Source organism: Panulirus ornatus, chromosome 43 (genome assembly GCF_036320965.1).
Source record: "Panulirus ornatus isolate Po-2019 chromosome 43, ASM3632096v1, whole genome shotgun sequence".
NCBI classification, from domain to species: Eukaryota; Metazoa; Arthropoda; class Malacostraca; order Decapoda; family Palinuridae; genus Panulirus; species Panulirus ornatus.
The window spans coordinates 21,440,633-21,462,348 of record NC_092266.1 but is presented as its reverse complement, the minus strand read 5'-3'; the positions used below and the strand labels follow the sequence as shown (position 1 = coordinate 21,462,348).

General features: G+C 37.5%; 1 protein-coding gene across 3 annotated transcripts in view; it reads right to left on the bottom strand.

Annotated features, from left to right (window-relative positions):
- Positions 1-21,716, bottom strand: part of LOC139762379 (diacylglycerol kinase delta) — a 163,683-nt gene that overhangs the window by 42,311 nt on the left and 99,656 nt on the right. For all 3 annotated transcript variants that reach the window (XM_071687184.1, XM_071687182.1, XM_071687183.1), the window contains exons 17-20: positions 16,364-16,567; positions 5,634-5,745; positions 4,057-4,225; positions 1,434-1,534 (exon numbers count right to left, since the gene is read on the bottom strand). In XM_071687184.1, the coding sequence (XP_071543285.1) occupies positions 1,434-1,534; positions 4,057-4,225; positions 5,634-5,745; positions 16,364-16,567 (586 nt within the window). The remainder of the gene's footprint in view (positions 1-1,433; positions 1,535-4,056; positions 4,226-5,633; positions 5,746-16,363; positions 16,568-21,716) is intronic.

The following is a 21,716-nucleotide window of genomic DNA, read 5'->3' as shown; positions in this document are numbered from 1 at the left end:
TTCTTCCCCAACATACACACCATGGACCTAGCCCACCATTTTATCTAATTCCACCTTTGATTTCACTAGCACCACAGTATCATCTTCTTACAAAAACTGATACAACTTGTTTCTCTACGGTTAAGTAGCACACCGAAATCACACCACCCCATTCCCATGCAATGCCCAACCCCTGAAAAACATTAATCTTTTGTCTATTTTTGTGGTCCCTCTAATCTTAGACTTTTTTAAAAACTTATGATAATACAAAGAAAAAGATTAATCTTAAAAACTAACTCAACATTAATGTTAAAAGACACATGACATAAAAAAAAGAGAAAAAAAGCACCTAGCATTTATAAGCCCCTAAAGTTTCTTTGGTAATTAGCAGTTGGTAGGGAGCCAATGGCCAAGGAGGTACTAGTACTACGCTCCTGGGACCTGGGTATCGGGAAGGTTAGTGATGGCTACCTAGTGAACCAGCACTATAGTGGTTTTCAAGTTGCACTCCTCTGACCCAGGTAGCTGTCTTTTTCTTTCTGTCTCACTCACATGTAGACTAATGGCATTCTGTCCACAAACATACAATCCCTTCTTGTCAAACATAACATTTGACAACACTTAACTTACATTGCTCCTCCAGAGAGATATGTGCTAGCCTAGCCTTTTGGCAAAATGGTAAGAGCAATAAGTAGATGCAGTAGTTAGGAACATTTAGGAAGGAGCACTGGGTACAAACATTAGGTACAAGTAGTAGGTACGAACATTAGGTAGAAGTGGTCAGAAGGAACATTAGGTAGGAGCATTAGGTAGAAGTGGTCAGAAGGAACATTAGGTAGAAGTGGTCAGAAGGAACATTAGGTAGAAGTTGTCAGTTGGAACATTAGTTACAAGCCCCTGCATAAGAAAGGAACCTCTGCAAACACTACACTAGTAGTGCCCTCTGTTAAGGGTCCATTGCACTAAGTGCTATGAAGCAGCACTGGAGGTCACTAACTATGGAGACTATAGTTGTGGCCACCCCACTGAGGGGGTTCCAGGGAATGGGTAGCGGAGATATAGATAGATGGATTAAGTTTCCCTAGCAACATGATAGTTTGTGTGTCTAGGTGTGAGCCTGTATCCTATAGAGCCCAAATAAAATATCACAGTAGGCATCATCAATTATTTCCTCAAAATAATTTTCTTTCCATTTAAACTGAATCCTATTTCTTCCCATGGTACCATGTTTTTATGTCTGCAGTTGCCAGACAAACTGGAGCTCCCAGATGAATGCTCCAGTGAGATGATGAACTATGCCACGAACAGTGTAAAGGGAAATGGAGAAAAGACAAACATGAATGTACAAAACGGCACAGGCTTCCACTGATGTGGCTGAAGAAGACCCTGAAGAAAAATAGAAAAAATCTTACTAAATAAGCAAGGACAAATAAACTGACACTTTAATCTCCTACCTTGGAATATTCAATACAACAATGCCCTGCAGCGATGGCAAGGGAATCCTTTCACCGTCACACTCAAGCTGCACACGCTGATCCAGGTTCTTGTAGGTTTTCTAAGAGACAGTGAAAACAACAAAATTATCAGACTGAGTAGTAACACTTTAAGTATACTATCTACTGAGGGGCATTACTCTTCTCCTCCTTGTTGTGATCACACCATGAGTGAAGAGTAACCTTCAACAAGGTTGTATCATTGGAGTAAAATCTCACTGAAGAACTTCTCAATCCAAAGAAGTCCAACCCTTCCCTGTAATGAGCCTTGAGTCTGCAGAAGCCCCTGGAGAAGGAATCGTGAAGTTATACAATGATAACATTAATAATAATAATGTACTGAGGGACATGACATCCAGAAGAGCATGAGAAGGTTAGCAAGCCTTGAACCTTTCTGATAATAGCCTGGGGGAACAATATCAATCGAGACTGTATTTCAGTGTATAAATGCATTTCACCATCTCTTCACAAAGGCAATTCAATTCACTGAATCTCATTCATCATCCCTTCACATTAGTGTTTCTTACAAAGTGATGCTAAATATATACTGTGCATCAAAATCTACCGATCTTTCAACTTGTCCCATTTACATGGAATGGATCAAATGCATACAGCCTCTCTATATTTCTACCAATCTCCTATCTTTCATTCCTTTCCCATTTACACAGGCTGATGTATATGTGTTTATATGAGTGGATGGGTATATACATACATACGTACAAATATACATATTCATATTTGCTCACCTTAATCCATTTCCAGTGCCACCACACCCCACAGGAAACATCATCACCACCCCTTGCATCAGTGAGGTAGTGCCAAAAAAAAAAAAAAAAAAAAAAAAAAAAAAAAAAAAAAAAAAAAAAAAGGCCACATCCATTCACACTCGGTCTCTAGCTGTCATGTGTAATGCACCGAAACCACAGCTCCCTATCCACATCCAGGCCCCAAAGACCTTTCCATGGTTTACCCCAAACATTTCACAAGCCCTGGTTCAGTTTGTTGACAAACATCAACCTCAGTATACACATCATTCCAATTCACTATTCCGTGCATATCTTTCACCCTCCTGCATGTTCAGGCCCCGATCGCTCAAAAGCTTTTTCACTCCATCCATCCATCTCCAATTTGGTCTCCCACTTCTCCTTCTTCCCTCAAACTCTGACACATATATCCTCTTTGTCAACCTTTCCTCACTCATTCTCTCCATATGTCCAAACCATTTCAACACACCCTCTTCTGCTCTCTCAACCACACTCTTTCAACTGCCAGACATCTCTCTTATTCTTTCATTACTAACTTGACTAAACCACCTCACACCACATGCCTCGCAACCATATGACATTGATGGAACTACTATTCCTTTAAACATATCCATTTTTGCTCTCTGAGATAACTTTCTTACTTTCCACACATTCTTCATCACTCCCAAAACCTTCACCCCCTCCCCAACCCTATGACTCACTTCTGCTTTGATGGTTCCATTCGCTGCTAAGTCCATTCCAACACTCATTTGCCCTCTCTTGCTGCTCAAGTACCTTTTTCTTGATTTCCTTCTGCCTTCTCTTGTTGTCCTCCCAATAATCTACATTCGTTACCTGCAGATACTGTCCGTATACCTCTATTTTTTCTCTTTCATTAGCATTTTAATTTCCTATCAAAACACAAACTATCCTCTCTCACATGTCAACATTCCACCTTCTGCATGGCACACAATACACCTGCATATGTCAGCAATGCTTCCCTAAATACCTCCCATTCCTCTTCCACCCCCTCTTGTCTCATTTACTCTCACTCTGTGTCACTCTATATTCAATTTTTCTTGGTAAGTGTACATTGGCCTCTTTTATAAGCTACCTCAATTTCACCACTTCTTTCACACACATCACATCCCCTTCTCCTAGAGCTACAACAAAATTTGACACTCACCTCTAACAACAAATGATCAGACACACCACCTTCTACCCCTCTCAGCACATCTAGATCCAACAACCTCACCTCTGTACGTGTTGATTAGGACATAATCCTTAAATGCCCATTTATTTCTGACCCTTTTCAGCCATATAAACTTTTGCATGTACCTTTTTAAACCAAATATTTCCAATCATCATTTCTCTTCTGCCATACAACTCAATAAAATCAGACAGCAACTAGCGTATCAACAAGAAACTATGAGCATTTACAAAAGCTTTTACACTACTTTGAAACAAACAGCATCAAGAATTTAGTTCACAACATTATCTAGTACAGATAGAGCAAATATATAAATTTCTACATGAGGAAAGATTAAAATGTCCATATTCAAGATGTGCGTGAATGAATAATAAAGCATACACAAGTACAAAGGATTCTTCGTACAAGAATCATAACACACAATTTACAAAAAAAAAAATAGAGAGTGACACTTGTTACTTATACAGTTTTAAGACACAAGGTCACTAATCATGTTATCCAGTTTTCAAATTCTACATCTTGTATATCACACTTACATCGAATCAGCAATATGGCCTAAAGCTTTACTCACAGAAATGAAATAAATAAATTTTCCCTTACCTATCAAAATGTGAATTATGCATACACTTACACAGAGCCATTCCTTTGAAGCTAGAACCCCATACCACATGAAGTTCTTAGTTCTTGATCGACATTTTTCTGGATGTTCTTCTCTTTTGTTATGAAAATCTAATGTAATCTTTGCGTCAATCCCAATACCAAAATAGTTGTTCATGGTGCATCTTTCATTATATCCATCTCTGAAAGATGAGTAAATCCAAATTATCCAAAGGTAATGTATGTACATATGACCTTTTTTTCTGTAATCTGACATGCTTGAGATGTACATGTACAACACTAACTTAGAATCACATTCCCTTCTTTCATATCAACAGTAGGGTTTTTGTGGTGTATCGTCTACTAATTATCTCTCCTAACACTAACATTTCTCTCAGGATTTTTTTTTTTTTTTTTTGTAATGGCCCTCAACATAAAAGCAATTATGAGAGAATGTAGCATAAGTCCATACTTTTTAAACTTCCTTTGGTTTTCTCCTCCTTGTTCTATAATCAGTGCACAGTAGTGGTCACTGATGGAGCAACTTTTCCTTTATCCAAAAAACAATGGTGTCCCTCTGGGGTCTGCTCTATTGTGTACCCTCTTTCTCTTTTCCTTAAATGATCTTTTTACAACCTCTCTAACCATTTTCACACTTGCACTTAGATCCTGTATGAAATTTAGTCCTCTCCTCTTACTGGGCAGATTTTACAATGTTGATTATATTAGGTTCCCAAGATACAGTGTAGGATATGGTTATTTCCAACTTGTCTGTTTAATTACATGGCAAAACTGGTGTTTTGAAATTCAACATAGGGAAGCAAATAATATATATAATGAGATAGAGGGAGAAATTGCATTTTTGCACCATTGAATATAACCAGGTTACAGCTTCCCAATAATGAGATGCTGTACAGGTTCAGATTGAGAGACACAATGTGTTTAATGCAAGAAAGAGGAGTAACAAAGTGTGAACACCTTAAGTCTTCTATCTTTAAATGACACTCTATTTCCACTTCAAGTTTCTTTGTAATGGCAAGGACCAGGACAAATATTTTAATGGTAAACATTATGTAAGCCTGCTCTTACCTAACAACACCAAAATGAGTTTTAATTAACTAAATTACCATATCTGACATAAATTCTGAACATGGAGAAAGCACCAATATGAATATAAAGGTAACTTTTGGCAAAATGCACATATCTGGACAAAGACCAAAGTGAATAAATGAAAAAAGTTAACCTAATACAGCATATTGTCCTCTCACATAATAATGTCTTACAATTATGCAATAAATTAGTGCTACTCAAGGTTCACATGCTAAAAAAAGAACTTCAGTTAGGGGCATAAAAATAGTAGTTGTCAAGAGTGCACTGAAAACATTACTCACATGTATTTTTTTTGCTAAATGCACCACTGTCTCTCAAAAATTGCACTAAATCATGGATCAAATTATAATCTTATAATGATATGCTGTACCTTAAAATTCACACATAATAGCAAATGTGCTCAAAGAAATCTGCTCAAGATGCCAATGGAAAAGGAGAGAAAAATGAGCTAAAATTCTTAAAAATAGTATGTATCCCCAACAAAGAAAATGAGTGACATACAAAGAGGAGTCATCAAGATCCATTAGAGGTGAGGCAGCAGCACAAAGAGCACTGGCATTGGCCAGAAGAACCTTGCTAATGAGACCACCAGAGCTCCCACCAGCTGCTATGTCTGTAATGTTCATAAACCATTACATTTTATACCATTACACACTGCCTAATAGTATGACACACACCTATAAGAAAATAATTTATGTAAGTCTATTATAAAAAAAGTGAAATGTTTATAAACAAAGTTCTTTTACATGATATGCAAAACCTCAGATAATCATTAACTGAAAAAACATACTGTTCTGAAATACAATAATTTCCTTAACAAAGAATACATACTGCTAATTACTTGTTATGTATGTCATGTAGTAGTTAAATGCTAAAACTGTATACAAGCTCATATGGAAAATATAAATAAACAGATACACATTGACAAAGACACACTCACACAAATACATATACATGAAAAAACACATATACATGACAGAACACATTCTTTTAACTATTCATTATATACTGTCACTGTCTCCCACATCAGCGAGGTAGTGCAAACGAAAAATACGAAAGAATGGCCCAACCCACCCACATACACATGTATATACATACACGTCCACACATGCATATATATATATATATATACCCATACATTTCAACGTATACATATAGATACGTACACAGACATACACGCATAGACACATGTACAGTATTCATACTTGCTGCCTTTATTCTTTCCATCGCCACCCCGCCACACATGCAATGACAACACCCTCCACTCGCATGCACGCGAGGTAGTGCTAAGAAAAGACAACAAAGGCCACATTCATTCACACTCAAGTCTCTAGCTGCCATGTATAATGCACATATACAAATATAATACTAAATAAATATGGTAATGTAGATACTAACCTACCCTTTAACCCTTTAAATGATCCACTTCCAAACACCCATCCCCAAATGATGGGAGCCCATTTCTTGCAGTTTTGCTAGAGCAACTTACAGGATAAAGAACAAGTTCATACACAAAAAACTACCCTTGCTGTAACAGAATTTCAAATCTGACATTCTTAAATTTCTATCTAAATATGAAAAATAAAAAAGTCAAGCTATGTTTAATCATTAATGAAGGAAATAATGATGAAAACTAAAACAAAAAAAAAAATATTTTTACAAAAAGTATAGTATTAAAGTATCTATAGCTATTATTCAATTGACTCAACAATTGTTCCCTGAAAAAAAAATCCCTCTTGCTAATTGAATAACTTTTTTCAACAATGAAGGCTCGACTCATGGGCATAAACAGTAGTTCTCCACTATCTTACAAAAAACTCAAGAGGACGAAACAAATGATCCCAGTGACTCGCACTCTCATTCAAAGAAACTCCATCATACAAAGCTACCTTATGCAATTTTCTCTTCCTTATCATCATTATCATTATCATCATCATCAAAATATCAAATCTATATCATATGTGTGTTCAGAACAGGTTTCCTGGGATCTTAAGACTGCCTTCATTATGATACAATTTCATAAATGCTTTGAACTGTTAACCCTTTCATTATGGATGGAACTTACACATTCCTAAATGTTTCCTGCTATACACAATGGCTAAGATGGATACGTTCCAAGACATATCTATTTATGTGCATAAGTCTGAGGGTGGTCTGTGAATGGAAAGTACTGTATACCAATTTATCTATTGCTCCTAACAGCTGAGTCTATGTTTTACATCATAAAAAATGCTGTTATTACCATTGCAATGGCAAAATGGAAGGTTGATGAATGATAACTACATCTTGACAACTTAGCGACAGAATGAGATACTAATGCCAACCCAGACTTCTACACTGATCATACTGAATCAACACAAATTGATAAAGCTCTCTCCTTCACAGAGGGGAGAGACAGTGACCATGATTTTAAAAGAGAACAAATACAAACAGAGAAAGATGAAATAAGCAGTGATGATGAGCCTAGTGGACATTCAAGGAAAACAAAAATAACTTTGTAACATGAGTTTTATGTTCACAATGTATCTTTTTTGTGTTTCCTGGTGCTACCTCACTGAGGCAGGGGGTAGCAATGCTGCTTCCTGTGGGGCAGGGTAGTGCCGGGAAAGGATACATATATATATATAAATATATAAATGAGAGAGAAAAAGGGTGTCTATGCACATGTATGTGAGAAAGATAGAAGGGAAAGTAAGGGTGGTGTGCTTAAGCATTTGAGGCAGAGTCTGATGTACCTACACATCTGGCACCAATGATTCATGATGATACAGCCTTCAAAAGAGTCACAAGTTTGCTATGAGAAGTGTAATTATCACAAATAGCAAGTCTATCAATAAATTTTGGTTCAGAAAAGCCTACTCTTTCAAATAAAAAATAAGAATGATCATAAAAAGAAACTTGATTCATTTATAGCATGTAAGGAGAGTTCAGATACTTGTTGCATCTGGCATCTATAACTCTGGACAATGCCTCTTGGCATCACCCACTTCCTAAAGTTTCTGGAAAGTGAAAGTTTATAAGCTTACAATAATAGATATACATATCTTTGTTTATACATGTCTGTTCTTTCAAATGGCAAGAGGAAAAAATATCTTGAAAACTAATGAATTGCTTATTATTTACTGCATATGTGATGTTTTAAGCAATCATATGTCTGGCAGCAATAAAATCCCCCACTTTGCCTTTGTTGCTACACTGAGAAAGGTTGTAAGTACATGTTTAACATGACATCAGTTATTTTGGCCTTGGGAAAGCATGTTCTTTCAAATGGCAAAAAAAATTGAATGAAATACTTGAAATTTTTCATAAACTCACCGTTTTGAGGGTATAATAAATTTCATGCATGCCATAATGAAGGGGTTAATGTAGTTTTAATCACACACCAGTTTTAGTTCAGTACTAAGGAAGTTTAGAACATGAAACAGCTATTCATATTAAGCATGATGTAGTGTGTGGAGGAAGGGTGACTCCTCCCTCCTCACATATAAAAACATCAAAGATGTCAAATTTCAAGGGAGCTTTGAGATGTGCAATGGCAAAGACAAGGGCAGCACTCCAGCCAGCTAGTATAAGCAATGTATAAGAGAGCAAGAATCACGTACAGCAGAACATGAAAGAATCAACAAAACAGTTGGCAGGGAGCTACCAACCAGTGAGGCATATTACTGGTACTACCTGCCGAAGTATTGGGAAGGTTAGTGACAGTTGTGTAGCAAGCCAGCATTTCAGTGGTTGTCAAAGTGCACTCCCCTGACCCTGATATAAAATAGTTGACAACACTTAAACAACTCATTCTTCACAACTCTAGATTTTCATGCAGTAAGTACTATGTGCTTGCCCTTCCTTTTGGCAAAATGGGAGAAGCAACAGATGGAAGAAGTTGGTAGGAACATTTGACAGGAGCATTAGGTAAAAGTTGAGGGAAGGAACATCAGGTATAAGTAAGAGGTTGGAATATTAGGCAGGAACATAAGGTGTACACAAGGTAAAAGAAGTTAGTAGGAATACTAGGTAGAAGCCTATGAAAACACTGCACAAAAGTTGCCCTCTGCCAGTGGCCTATTAAGAATGAAGCACTAAAGGCTAAGGAGCAGCACTGTAGTTCAGTAGCTGAGGAGACTCTTTTGCTGTGGCAACAACCTTGTGGGAGTTCCCAAGGGAATGGGCATCAAAGATACACAGAAAATGGAGAAGGCAGGAAAAAATCCAAGATTTTTCCATAAATCTGTCAGAATTAAATTATCAGTTAAAGAGCAGCTAGTCAAGATAAAGGATTCAGAGGATACAACTATAAAGAATGATGTACGAATATGTGAGGAACTGCACAAAAAATTCAAAAGCATTTCCATATCACAAGATACTACATACACAAAACTGGTGAGATGGAATGGTGGGGAGGTTTCAAAAAAACCCTGAGATATCTAGAAAAGACACAACAGAATACTAAAGGAACTTGACCAACACAAGGCTTATCTTCCCGAGGAAGTTTCACTATATATACTGAAGATGCATGCAGATACACTTGACAGACTTCTTGAAGTAATATTCAAGATGTCTCTGGAGAAAGATGAAACACCAAAGGCATGGAAAAGGGCAAACACCATACCCATCTAAAATAAAGAAGACTAGCAAGAAGCTTTGAACTATAGACAAGTTTTACTGATGAGTGTGGTCTGTACTGGAAAGATAATCTGAAAGCATATGGATAACTCTTTAACACATGAAAACTTAAAAGCCCTATATCAGAAACTAATCAAATTTACTCCTGTTTCTCTGCATCTTAACACCTTTAGGTATTGGGCTGAGTGATTTTCCCATCCACTTGGGTGTCTGTGGTCTTAAGGTCTTGTTCAGTTACTTCATGCTAATATAAACTATTTTACAGTTTTTTAATAAAACACCCTCTTACTAACTGGAGCTATAAAATGCACTCGTACTAATTGGAGTTATCTTTTTCTTTTAAATAAAATGATTCTGAAAAGTATAGTTATCTTTTTCTTTTAAATAAAATTATTCTGAAAAGTATATCTAAAAATTTCATCTAAACGATCATTTATATATTTCTGTAGGGCCTGGTTGTGGATAGGGAACTGTGGTTTAGGTGCATTACACATGACAGCTAGAAAATGTATGTGAGTGGATGCAGCCTTTTTTCATCTGTTCCTAGTACTACCTTAGTAATGCACGAATCCAGGATCAAGTATGAAGAAAGAAAAATATTTGTGAGTGAAATCATGAGAAAATAAAGTACACAGGCATACATGGGAAAGACACAAAAGGGGGTTTGTTGGCCCATTTTTAGATTATTTGCTTTGAACTTTACCTGTTACTATGCGAACGAGCTTACAAAAGAAGAGTAACATTTCTTAACAAGCAGCAGCAGACATTTTCTTTCTCTAGGTATTGCCAAAAAATAGCAAAGACCAAAAGTTATATTTCTGCATGACATAGCAGACAGAATGCAATAACCTGTTATTACTTCCTCCAAACCAAACCACCACCACAATATAGTATCAGCATTCCCATTATAAAACTGTTCGCTCATCACAACATATCAATAGCCTGTGTGGTGCTGACCCCAACCCTAAATTTGTCTTCACATCTCACAATGAACACCACCACCCAACTGCAAACACCATACTTTTGTTACAGGCTGTGAAACTGTGAAATGTTACATGAAACAGTTGATGTGCTGCAAAATGATACACCTTTTTCATATCATATTCTTTATACTTAAAAATGTTTGACAGCTTCCTGGGTAATCATATTTAGAAAAAAATTATAAAGTAACTATTTAAATGCATCCTGTACCTGCTACTTAGGTTGTAAGAGCCAACCCTCACAACAAACCCAGCAGGTATAAAGGTCATCCTCGAGTTGGTGACATTTATTTTTGGATGGAAGAAATGACATGGCCTATACATGTGTGTATGTGGTGTGTGTGTGTGTGTGTGTGTGTGTGTGTGTGTGTGTGTACGTGTGCCCTAATTTAAGGGGGAGTGGAGTTGCATCATCAAATGATTCATAATTCTACAACAATTTGCAAAGAATGTCCTTAAGTTGTGGTAAATATCACTCTCTTTTGATTAGTCCTACTTATTTCTATATATGCTTCATAAAATACTGCACTACATGTAGGTGTCAATTATCAGCAAACTCCTCTTTCAAAACTGCACTTTCCCCTATGCCTTGTTAACTGACATCTCCTTCCACACTGAACCCAGTTGTCTCCTGTTCCCCAAACCCAGTTCACAAATGAAAGCTTTGACATATCAAGTCAATACTCCAAGAGCTCAAACCTCATGGGAAGAGATGATTGATGTCGCTGACCATCCCAGTTGGAAGCAGAAGCAGCTGTACATTATTCATTTATTCCCTTTCTGCTCTTCAAGCAATACACTAAGGCAATACAAAGTATAATATAATAAAAGGCAATATTTCTAATAAAATTATTTGATATCTAAAAGATATCATCTTCATTTGGGTGCCTGGCCATTGCAACATTCTTCACAATGAACAAGTAGACCAGGACGCTATCGTGACCTCAGAACTCAAAAGAGGTTTTCCTGATCCCTTGGATCCTCCCTTTCTTTAAGGAGGGTATATATATGTCTTCTGTGGCAAAGTCAGTGGACCAGCCTGACCTTTAACAAGAAAGTCAAATCCATAATAGCAGAATGGCTGTCTTCCTAGAGGCAGAACAGAAAGGATGAAGTAATGCTGGCCTGCTTAATGACAAATTTTACCACAGTCACACTTCGAAAATCATATGTTAGTAAATGTTTTCCACCAAGATACCCCAACTGCAAATCACATTACGAAAATAGAACACATCATCATCAGATGTTTAACATTCAAACAAAAGACAAAAACTTATTATTTACTGTAATAAAAACAAATTATCTTCATTATCAAATAATAATATCTGATAACAACAATACAATACATATATTGGTGATGCAGAAAAACACTGGTGATCTTACTCAAAGGCAATGTTATGATCACATGATATAAGGCACCAACTGGCTCTGTTCGATAATGGAGCCAACACTGGGGTATTACTGTTTTTGCTTTTTATACTAGTAATGTGGCGAGTGACCATGTTAAATTATTAGGCTTGTGGTCTAAAACAGGAGAGGTATTTTTTCTGAGCTGGTCCCACAGCCAATATATGTATCATCATATATGTTTTATGTCCCCAGTTAAGGTGATGGCCTGTCCCTAATCTATCCTGTCCTTTTGCAGTCCCTTCTAGCAACTCAGTATTGGATGCTATACTGACTAGCGGTGTTTGCCATCACATTGGTAGAATGTCCCTAATAATATTTTTGTTTTTTTGTCTTTATATCTCAAAATATACAGACAGTTTCTATATTTCTTGCCAAATACCTTAATATACTGATATGTAGGATATAATGTGGAGTCTGTGAATACTCAAAAATCAAAAAGAGTTGCAGGCCTAATTTCCCCATAGATCATTGGCTGCTAAACCAAACAACCAACCACTTGCCAGTGAATGACTGCCCTGGCAAATGATTGCTAAAGCATGCCATTGCAGGTGTACTTTTAGGAACTTTTTAATTTTTTTTGTTTATATAATTTATCCTTTTTTTTCTCCCTATAAAATTAACCTTGTCATGAGCACAGTATATGTGAAACACAAGGCAGTGGGACACTGAGAAGCAGGAAATGCATGTACTTCTCATTATTACTAATAACAACTAAAAGGTCTTTCCCTTCAATGACTAGTTGGCATATTTTCAAACTTTTGACAGTCATTTTTAGTAGTCTAATCTCCAAAGTGCATAACTTTACATTTGTCTACATTAGATTTCATCTGCAATTTGTGCGACAACTCTGAAAATTTTTTAAGATCTCTTCAAATTATTTCACAGTCTTGCCTAATTTAGGCTGTATTTCCTAGTTTTGTTCAATCCATGAATTTGGAGATCTTAGATATGAAACTCAATTCTAGATCATTCATATACATTATGTAAACAACAGGCCAAGAACCACTCTCTGTGGCACAATAATGGTCATGTTCAGCCAGTCTGAGGCTTTACCATTTAAAACCACACAATGCTTTCTATCGGTAAGCCAGTTACTAATCCAAGCACCTAGTTCACCCTTATTCAGTGAAATTTTAATGTAAACAGCAATCTCTTGTGTGGTACTCTGTTGAATGCCTTTGAAAGTCTATCAAAGCAAAAGGTACTTCTGAGTTACAATTCATCATATGTAATGATGAAAAACACTAATAACTTTGTTGGACAAGATCTTTTGTCATGAAAGCCATCCTAGTTGTCCAATATTATATCATGGTCTAAAGTCATAATTCTATCATATTTTTCATTCCCTCATTTTACCTAGAAATGACATGAGGCTTTTTGGATGGTAATCTAAGGCACATTTCTTACCTCCTTCCTCATATAATTGCAGTGACATTTGTCAATTTCCAGTCTTACGGTACCTTACCTTCTATTAGTGATTTGTTAATATTTTGGTTATGGGAAATATCAGTTGCCGTCTGACCTCCATCAAAAGTCTTGGGGCTAGGTTTTCTGGGCCAGTCAATCTGTTTGGGTTAATTTGGTTTAAGTATTTTAGTACTTCATAACTCTTAATTTCAGTTACCTTTAACTTTTCATTATCAGACCTTGAAAATTTTTTTGCAGTTGAGATATGCAAGGAGAGGGAGGAGGCTAACTAGGTGATGGAAGATTGGAGTGAAAGAGGCTTTACCTTAACGGAACTTGAACATTCAGGTGGGTGAGAGGCATGCATAGGATAAAAAATGAATTGGAGCACTGTGATATACAGGAGTCATTGTGCTATCAGTGGGCTGCACAATGGTACATGAAGAAGTCTGGGAAAACCATGGAATGGTCAGTGGGGCATGACTATAGATGTAGGGTTCTGCTTTTGGTATGATATGCATAACAAGTAGAGTGGATATGAATGAGTGGGGTCAATGTTCATCTATTCCTTAAGCCACCTACTGTGAAAAAATAAAGGAAAGTGGGGGGATAGGAGGTAAATCAGTTGTTATTTGTATGAGATGCAGCTCCAGCACCAGAGTTCTAGGGGTGGTGCGACATGTGAAAGCTGAAAGTCATTGTGCTATCAGTGGGCTGCACAATGGTACATGAAGAAGTCTGGGAAAACCATGGAATGGTCAGTGGGGCATGACTATAGATGTAGGGTTCTGCTTTTGGTATGATATGCATAACAAGTAGAGTGGATATGAATGAGTGGGGTCAATGTTCATCTATTCCTTAAGCCACCTACTGTGAAAAAATAAAGGAAAGTGGGGGGATAGGAGGTAAATCAGTTGTTATTTGTATGAGATGCAGCTCCAGCACCAGAGTTCTAGGGGTGGTGCGACATGTGAAAGCTGAAAGTAAATGTTATTCACATTTAAGGTGCAGCAGAGGAGTGAGGTAGAATGGTCTTAAAGCAAGTCTAAATGGGGTGAAACTTGAGGAAGTAGAATGCTTTAGGTACCTGGGAGCATCCACTATAGTGAATGTAACCACAGGAGCTGAAGTGAGTTACAGGGTGGAAGCTGGAGCTACGGTACTAGGTGCAAAAAGGAGAATGTGGTATAGAAGGTCAATGGCTGTTACAGCAAAGATAGCTATGGCTGAAAATAGTGTAGTCGCAACAATTGTATGGATATAGTCCTAAAGCCTTCAACATACAAGAAAGCACGAGGGTGGATGAGTTGGAAATCAAATACTCAGGGATTATGTGTGGTGTGAATCAAGTTGATCAACTTAGGAATGAAAGTGAAACGAGAGTTTTACAGGTAGGTATATTTGACCAAGAGGGTCATAAAGGATATCCTAAAATAGTCTGGACATATGGAAAGGATGAGCAAAGAAAGACTAATCTAATAAGTCGGATCTATTCATCAAAGTGGGAGAAACAAGGGGGAGGTTGAGAAGAAGATGGAAGGATAGAACACAGGAGGTTTAAGTATCAGGATCTGGACATCCAGAGGAGTGATAAGCATACTTGGTATGAAGTGACCCGGATGGGTGATGGTGGTATATGGGGGCAACATGCTGTTGATGGACTGAACCAGGGTATATGAAGTAGTCTGGGTAAACTATGAAATAGCCTGTGGGGTTTAGCAGTGGATGGGAAGCTCCAGGTTCAATACATTATACATAACAGCTATAAAAAGAATGTATGCAAATCAGTCTGTTGCTTGTTTGTTTCTCATGCTACTTCATTATAGTGGTGCAGGCACTAAGATATAAAAGGATCTTCTTAAAAAGTTCAAAGTGTATAAAATCTGTAAACTAATAGTGACCTGGTATAAATGTATGAGGGACATACACTGAACATTTAACTATTGTCTTTGTTTTATGCTTAACATTCATCCCCTGACACTACATCTAGTTAGTGAAATTAACTACAGCTGCTGGCATGCTGCAAGTAGTAAATAAGTGTCAAAACAGAATCTTTATATGCTGGTAAAATATTGCATACGAAAACTGGTTGTACTACTATAGTCCCAATATTCAAGTATAACAAGAAGCTGAGTGCAAATATTTTTGTAAACCAAGAGCATGATTATTAGAAGCCTCCTTCATAGATCATGGCAATTTCAACCAAATCTAAATCAAAATGATATCCAAATGAGCTGCTTCCTAAATTCTTCTGATTAATTTCAAATTAATCTGTAGTGAATAATTTCAAATCAGCATGAGATATATCTGGATACAAATGAAGTTTCTAATACATAACTAACACATACCACTTGTTTAATATGTAAAGATGACTATGCTTTAAACCTTTGGTATTTCACATTAAAAACTATTCAGGATCTCTGAATGGGTTTCTGACCCTGAACTTAAACTGCCATATCAATCATGCAGAATTCAAATCCAGGCTCTAGAGAACTAATACTTCATAGTTATATGTAAAAACATTCTCCTTTGATGGTGAACCAATTCATATCTTTGCCACTAAAAAATCATGCTTAAATTAAATCTGATACTGACATATATACAGAATTCTAAACTTAGTTCCCTTTTGATCAGTAGTTGAAACATACAATTTAAGGGAACTTCATGAAAAGCGATAAAATTCTACTTATAAAAGACTATAAACTAAACAGGCTAAAATTAAATTACAAAAAATTACGTATGTACCAATATGACCATGCAGCTCTAACATGCTGTGTCCCACTGGAAAGGTCTTTAAACCCATGATCAACATACTTGGCCACATAGGTAGAGAGACAAGTGGGTTGATGATTGGGAGATGTTTACGAGATGATCGAGCAGCAGCAGAGCCCCTAGCTATCCCTCTGCTTGCTGAACCCCGCCCCCCTCGCTCAAGACTTCTGTTCTTGTCCCATCCAGAGGTGGAGGCTGCCACACTTAGAGAGGAGATGTCTCCTGCTTGACTTTTCAGGGTTGAACCTGAAGAGATGCAATGAGAAGCTGATGGAAAAGGGGGAACTATGAGAGTAGATGATGGGTTAGTTGTTATAAATGTTGCTGATGAAATTAAAAAGCATTAACTCAGTACAAAGTATAAGTAAACGATGATAGCACTAAATATGTCCGGAAATCTAGACTGATTTGGGGAAGACAGAGATAGTTCTTTTCACTTAAGTATGGCAAGATAGTGAGTGCTATGTGCTAGCCCCACCTTTTGGCAAAATGGTAGGAGCAATGGATAGAAGTAGATATGAATATTAGACAACAGCATTAGGTAGAAACATAAGGTAGAAATAGTAGGTAGGAGCATTAGCTTGGAGCACAACAAAGAATTAGCAGAAAGGAACATTAAGTAGAAGTAGCTGGTAGGAACATTAAGCAGGAGCCTCTGAAAACACTGTGCTAGAGTTGTCTTTACCAGTGGCCTGTTAAGGGTGAGGCACTAAAGCTAAGAAGCGCTACTGGAGTTCAACCATTATGGAGATTCTTTTGCCATTAGAGGGAGTTATCAAAAGGAACGGGCACCAGAGATACAGACAGACAGATAGATAGACAGAAATAATGAGAGCTGAGGATGGTAGACATATGGGGTCTGGAAATGAAGGAGCTACAGTCTTTGTTACACATATTGCTGCTATATGATTAGAGAAAAATCAGTGGGGAACTGTGTCAAAAATGCAGATGATGAATGTAACAGCATGGCTGTCTTTTCTTTTCATGAACTTATTAAATGAAGAAAGAATTTATGATACAGATTACTAGGGAAAAATGTAGGTTTTCCAAGATTAATTCTTTTTCTCTCAAAGGTGGTGTTCTGAGAGCATAAGAAATCCTCTAGGATTATCTCTATGAATGAATGGTTCAGATCCTTCTAACCCATATTATTTTCAATGTAGAAGTGATGGCCTTCCTTACTCTTCACTTATCACGACTCGCTCATTTTGGGTCCACCCTTAGTCAATCAGCAAATGCCACTTGGATTGTATCACTGACCCACTTGAAACCAGTCACATGCAGCTCACAATTCACAGATCACAGACATCAACACCAAAGCAATCACAATTGGTATCATGATATGTTCTTGCAAAAAGAGAGAGAAAGGCAGAGCAGGGTATTAAAACCAGAAAAAGGATTCACTTGAAACTTCCTTGGAGAGAAAAGGGCTTTCAATTTTCAAAACCTACATTTACATTCTCAGCAGTCTACCTTGCAAGCATGAGAGCATACCTAAATTGAAAAAGGAGGGATTGGAAAAAAAATGTCAAATAAGAGGACCAAACCTAAAGTGATGGATTCCAATACACACTGGAATCTGTTTCTCCTGAAAGAGGGATACCCAAAGCCATACAGGGTAGATCCAAGACGTCTAAATAAAGGTATTTTCGGGCAAAGTTGGGAGAATTGCCAAAGATCCCTTTCCCTGATCTCCTCCAATGAAAGGTTCATGAGAAGGGATTAGGTATAGGCCACCTTCCTCACACCATGTGCTCTAGCATAAAACCTAGGTTGAGTCAATAAAGTGAGTTTCTTAATCTATATCAAAATATTCCTTACCAAATGGGTTTAACAAGGCTCTGGAGTAATCATATAAATGGTATTCTGATAATCTGTGGTGAAGTCCAAAATTACTCTTAATAAATTCAACTGGGTATCTGGCATGATACTCTCTTGATACTGTTCCAAGAGTGGATGACAATATCACTATTTCTAGAGTTAAAAGTTTCATTTTCAGGCAAATCTTTGTTTGGTTTGGGTAAAGATTCTTGTGTCTTCACATAGCATGTGAGTGACAAACTCCTCCCAGAACATAAGGCTGTAAGGAAAAAGACTTTCTACAAGAAAATGCTAAGGAGCTAAATTGCCATAAAAACTATGGGACTAAAAGATCTAAATCTTTTAAAGGCCCACACTTGGGCTGTGGTGGAGAAGCAACTGGTCTCCTCAGAAAGAAAAAAATGGAAAATCTTATCCCAAATCAGGCCAGCCAAACAACACAAAACCCTGCTATAAAGTACTTAAAAGGCACTCTTTTAAGAGACAGCATTGCTATCCCTGCTTCAGCAAGGTAGTGCCAGAAAACAGACAAAAAAGGCTACATTTGTTCACACTTAGTCTCTAGCTGTCATGTGAAATGCTTGTAAACCACAGCTCGCTATCCACATCCAGGCCTCACAGACCTTTTAATGGTCTGCCCAAGACACTTCACAAGTCTTGGTTCAGTCCACTGACAGTACGTCGACCCCGGTATACCACATCTTTCCAATTCACTCTACTCCTTGCACATCTCTCACCCTCTTGTGTGTTCAGGCCCTGGTCGCTCAAAGTCTTTTTCACTCCATCTTTTCACCTCCAATTTGGCCTCCTGCTTCTTTTTCCCTCCATCTCTGACACATATATCCTCTTTGTCAACCTACCCTCACCCATTCTCTCCATATGTCCAAACCATTTCAACACACCCTCTTCTGCTCTTTCAACCACACTTTTTATTTCCACACATCCCTCTTAACCTTTCATTACTTAATCATATATTATCATAACCTAGAGATAAGGTAGAAAATACTTCCCATGTATTCCCTGGTTGTCATAGAAGGTGACTAAAAGGCATGGGAGGGGTGGCTGGAAATCCAATAAAAATGAAAAAAGAAAAAATATTCTGATCCAATAGATGGAAATGCTTGTTTGTAGATGCAATGTTCTGATAGCAAAAAACAAACAAACAAAGAACTGTCAGCTACTAAAGGTTGATATTGGGTAAATTGATAGTCATCCAAGTGGTGGTTGCTGACTGACAAGCAACTGGTTAAGTGTAAGCCCAGAACAAGCAAGTTGCCATGATTAGTGAAGAGTGAGAAAGGCCAGTGTTTCTTCAATGGAACTAATAAAAGTTAGAAAGTCCTGACCCTGACTTTCCAACAGATAATCCTGATAATCTTGAAGAATCCCTCATGTTCAGGTAGAGAAAGAATCAACAATAATACCTATCATTTGTGATGAAGAAATTAACACTAATATTCATGGCTGCATGACAGGAAACAAAGTGCTTTTATAAGGTAATCATGGTTTCAATCAACCTGGATGGAAACAGAAATCAGGAAGAGGGAAGCCTACAAATTAAAAGCATATATATAAGTCTATGTAGGTTTGAATGTAGGTTTGCGGCAGGGGTGTGTGATGTCTCCATGGTTGTTTAATTTGTTTATGGATGGGGTTGTTAGGGAGGTAAATGCAAGAGTTTTGGAAAGAGGGGCAAGTATGAAGTCTGTTGGGGATGAGAGAGCTTGGGAAGTGAGTCAGTTGTTGTTCGCTGATGATACAGCGCTGGTGGCTGATTCATGTGAGAAACTGCAGAAGCTGGTGACTGAGTTTGGTAAAGTGTGTGGAAGAAGAAAGTTAAGAGTAAATGTGAATAAGAGCAAGGTTGTTAGGTACAGTAGGGTTGAGGGTCAAGTCAATTGGGAGGTGAGTTTGAATGGAGAAAAACTGGAGGAAGTGAAGTGTTTTAGATATCTGGGAGTGGATCTGGCAGCGGATGGAACCATGGAAGCGGAAGTGGATCATAGGGTGGGGGAGGGGGCGAAAATTCTGGGGGCCTTGAAGAATGTGTGGAAGTCGAGAACATTATCTCGGAAAGCAAAAATGGGTATGTTTGAAGGAATAGTGGTTCCAACAATGTTGTATGGTTGCGAGGCGTGGGCTATGGATAGAGTTGTGCGCAGGAGGATGGATGTGCTGGAAATAAGAATGTGCGGTGTGAGGTGGTTTGATCGAGTGAGTAACGTAAGGGTAAGAGAGATGTGTGGAAATAAAAAGAGCGTGGTTGAGAGAGCAGAAGAGGGTGTTTTGAAGTGGTTTGGGCACATGGAGAGAATGAGTGAGGAAAGATTGACCAAGAGGATATATGTGTCGGAGGTGGAGGGAACGAGGAGAAGAGGGAGACCAAATTGGAGGTGGAAAGATGGAGTGAAAAAGATTTTGTGTGATCGGGGCCTGAACATGCAGGAGGGTGAAAGGAGGGCAAGGAATAGAGTGAATTGGAGCGATGTGGTATACCGGGGTTGACGTGCTGTCAGTGGATTGAATCAAGGCATGTGAAGCGTCTGGGGTAAACCATGGAAAGCTGTGTAGGTATGTATATTTGCGTGTGTGGACGTATGTATATACATGTGTATGGGGGGGTTGGGCCATTTCTTTCGTCTGTTTCCTTGCGCTACCTCGCAAACGCGGGAGACAGCGACAAAGTATAATAAAAAATATAAAAAAATAAGTCTATCCCAAGAAAACTGAACATAATTGCCCTTTCCTAGATGGTAAGCTTAAGAAATACAAAAGACTGAGAGGGTTTAAATATAACTATAGGATGTGGATGTAAATTTACATAATTTAGGTGTAATATCTAACTTCAGTTGATCAGCTGAATGTTCCTAAACATGGAGACACCTAAACAGCTTAACATATGTAGAATTTGCATGTATGAACAAACATACATGAATACCATAGGCTTTAGCTATGTTGGTGTGGGCATAAAAGCTTATAATTTGTTGGTAACATATTTACCACAAATTTGCAAAAATCTGGCTTAGTGCATTGAAAAGCAATGATTCCAAGATGTAATACCAACTAGAATCTGTGCAAAATGCATTCAACTACTGTTATGAAGTCTAATAGGAAAATTAAAATCAATCACAAGAATATTATTTTTGCTTGAAAGCAAAATGGTTAAGTTCAGCAATATGCAATATGCTTTGTAATTTTCTACGATACTATTTCCAACAATATTACTTCTATCATAGCTATACCAAGCTTGGTACAGCAAAAGTTGCCAGTTGTGAAATGAAAGAGTTAAAACCTTAGAAGCAGAGAAGTTTTTACATTATATATAAAAAAAAAAATCAACTTAGTAAAATAAATACTCTACAATATACTTGTGACAAAATCCCAGTAGCATAAAATCAGACAGCACTTGTCTAAATTGCTTAAAAAGAGCCACTGTCATAAAGAAACAAGATTCAGCAATGTAAATAACAGAACAGGATAAGCTCATTATAATACTGTATTGTGGTGCTTTCTAACACTACAACACAAAATATACACTGTAACAGAAGTTATAGAAGTTATGTCAAACCTGTGC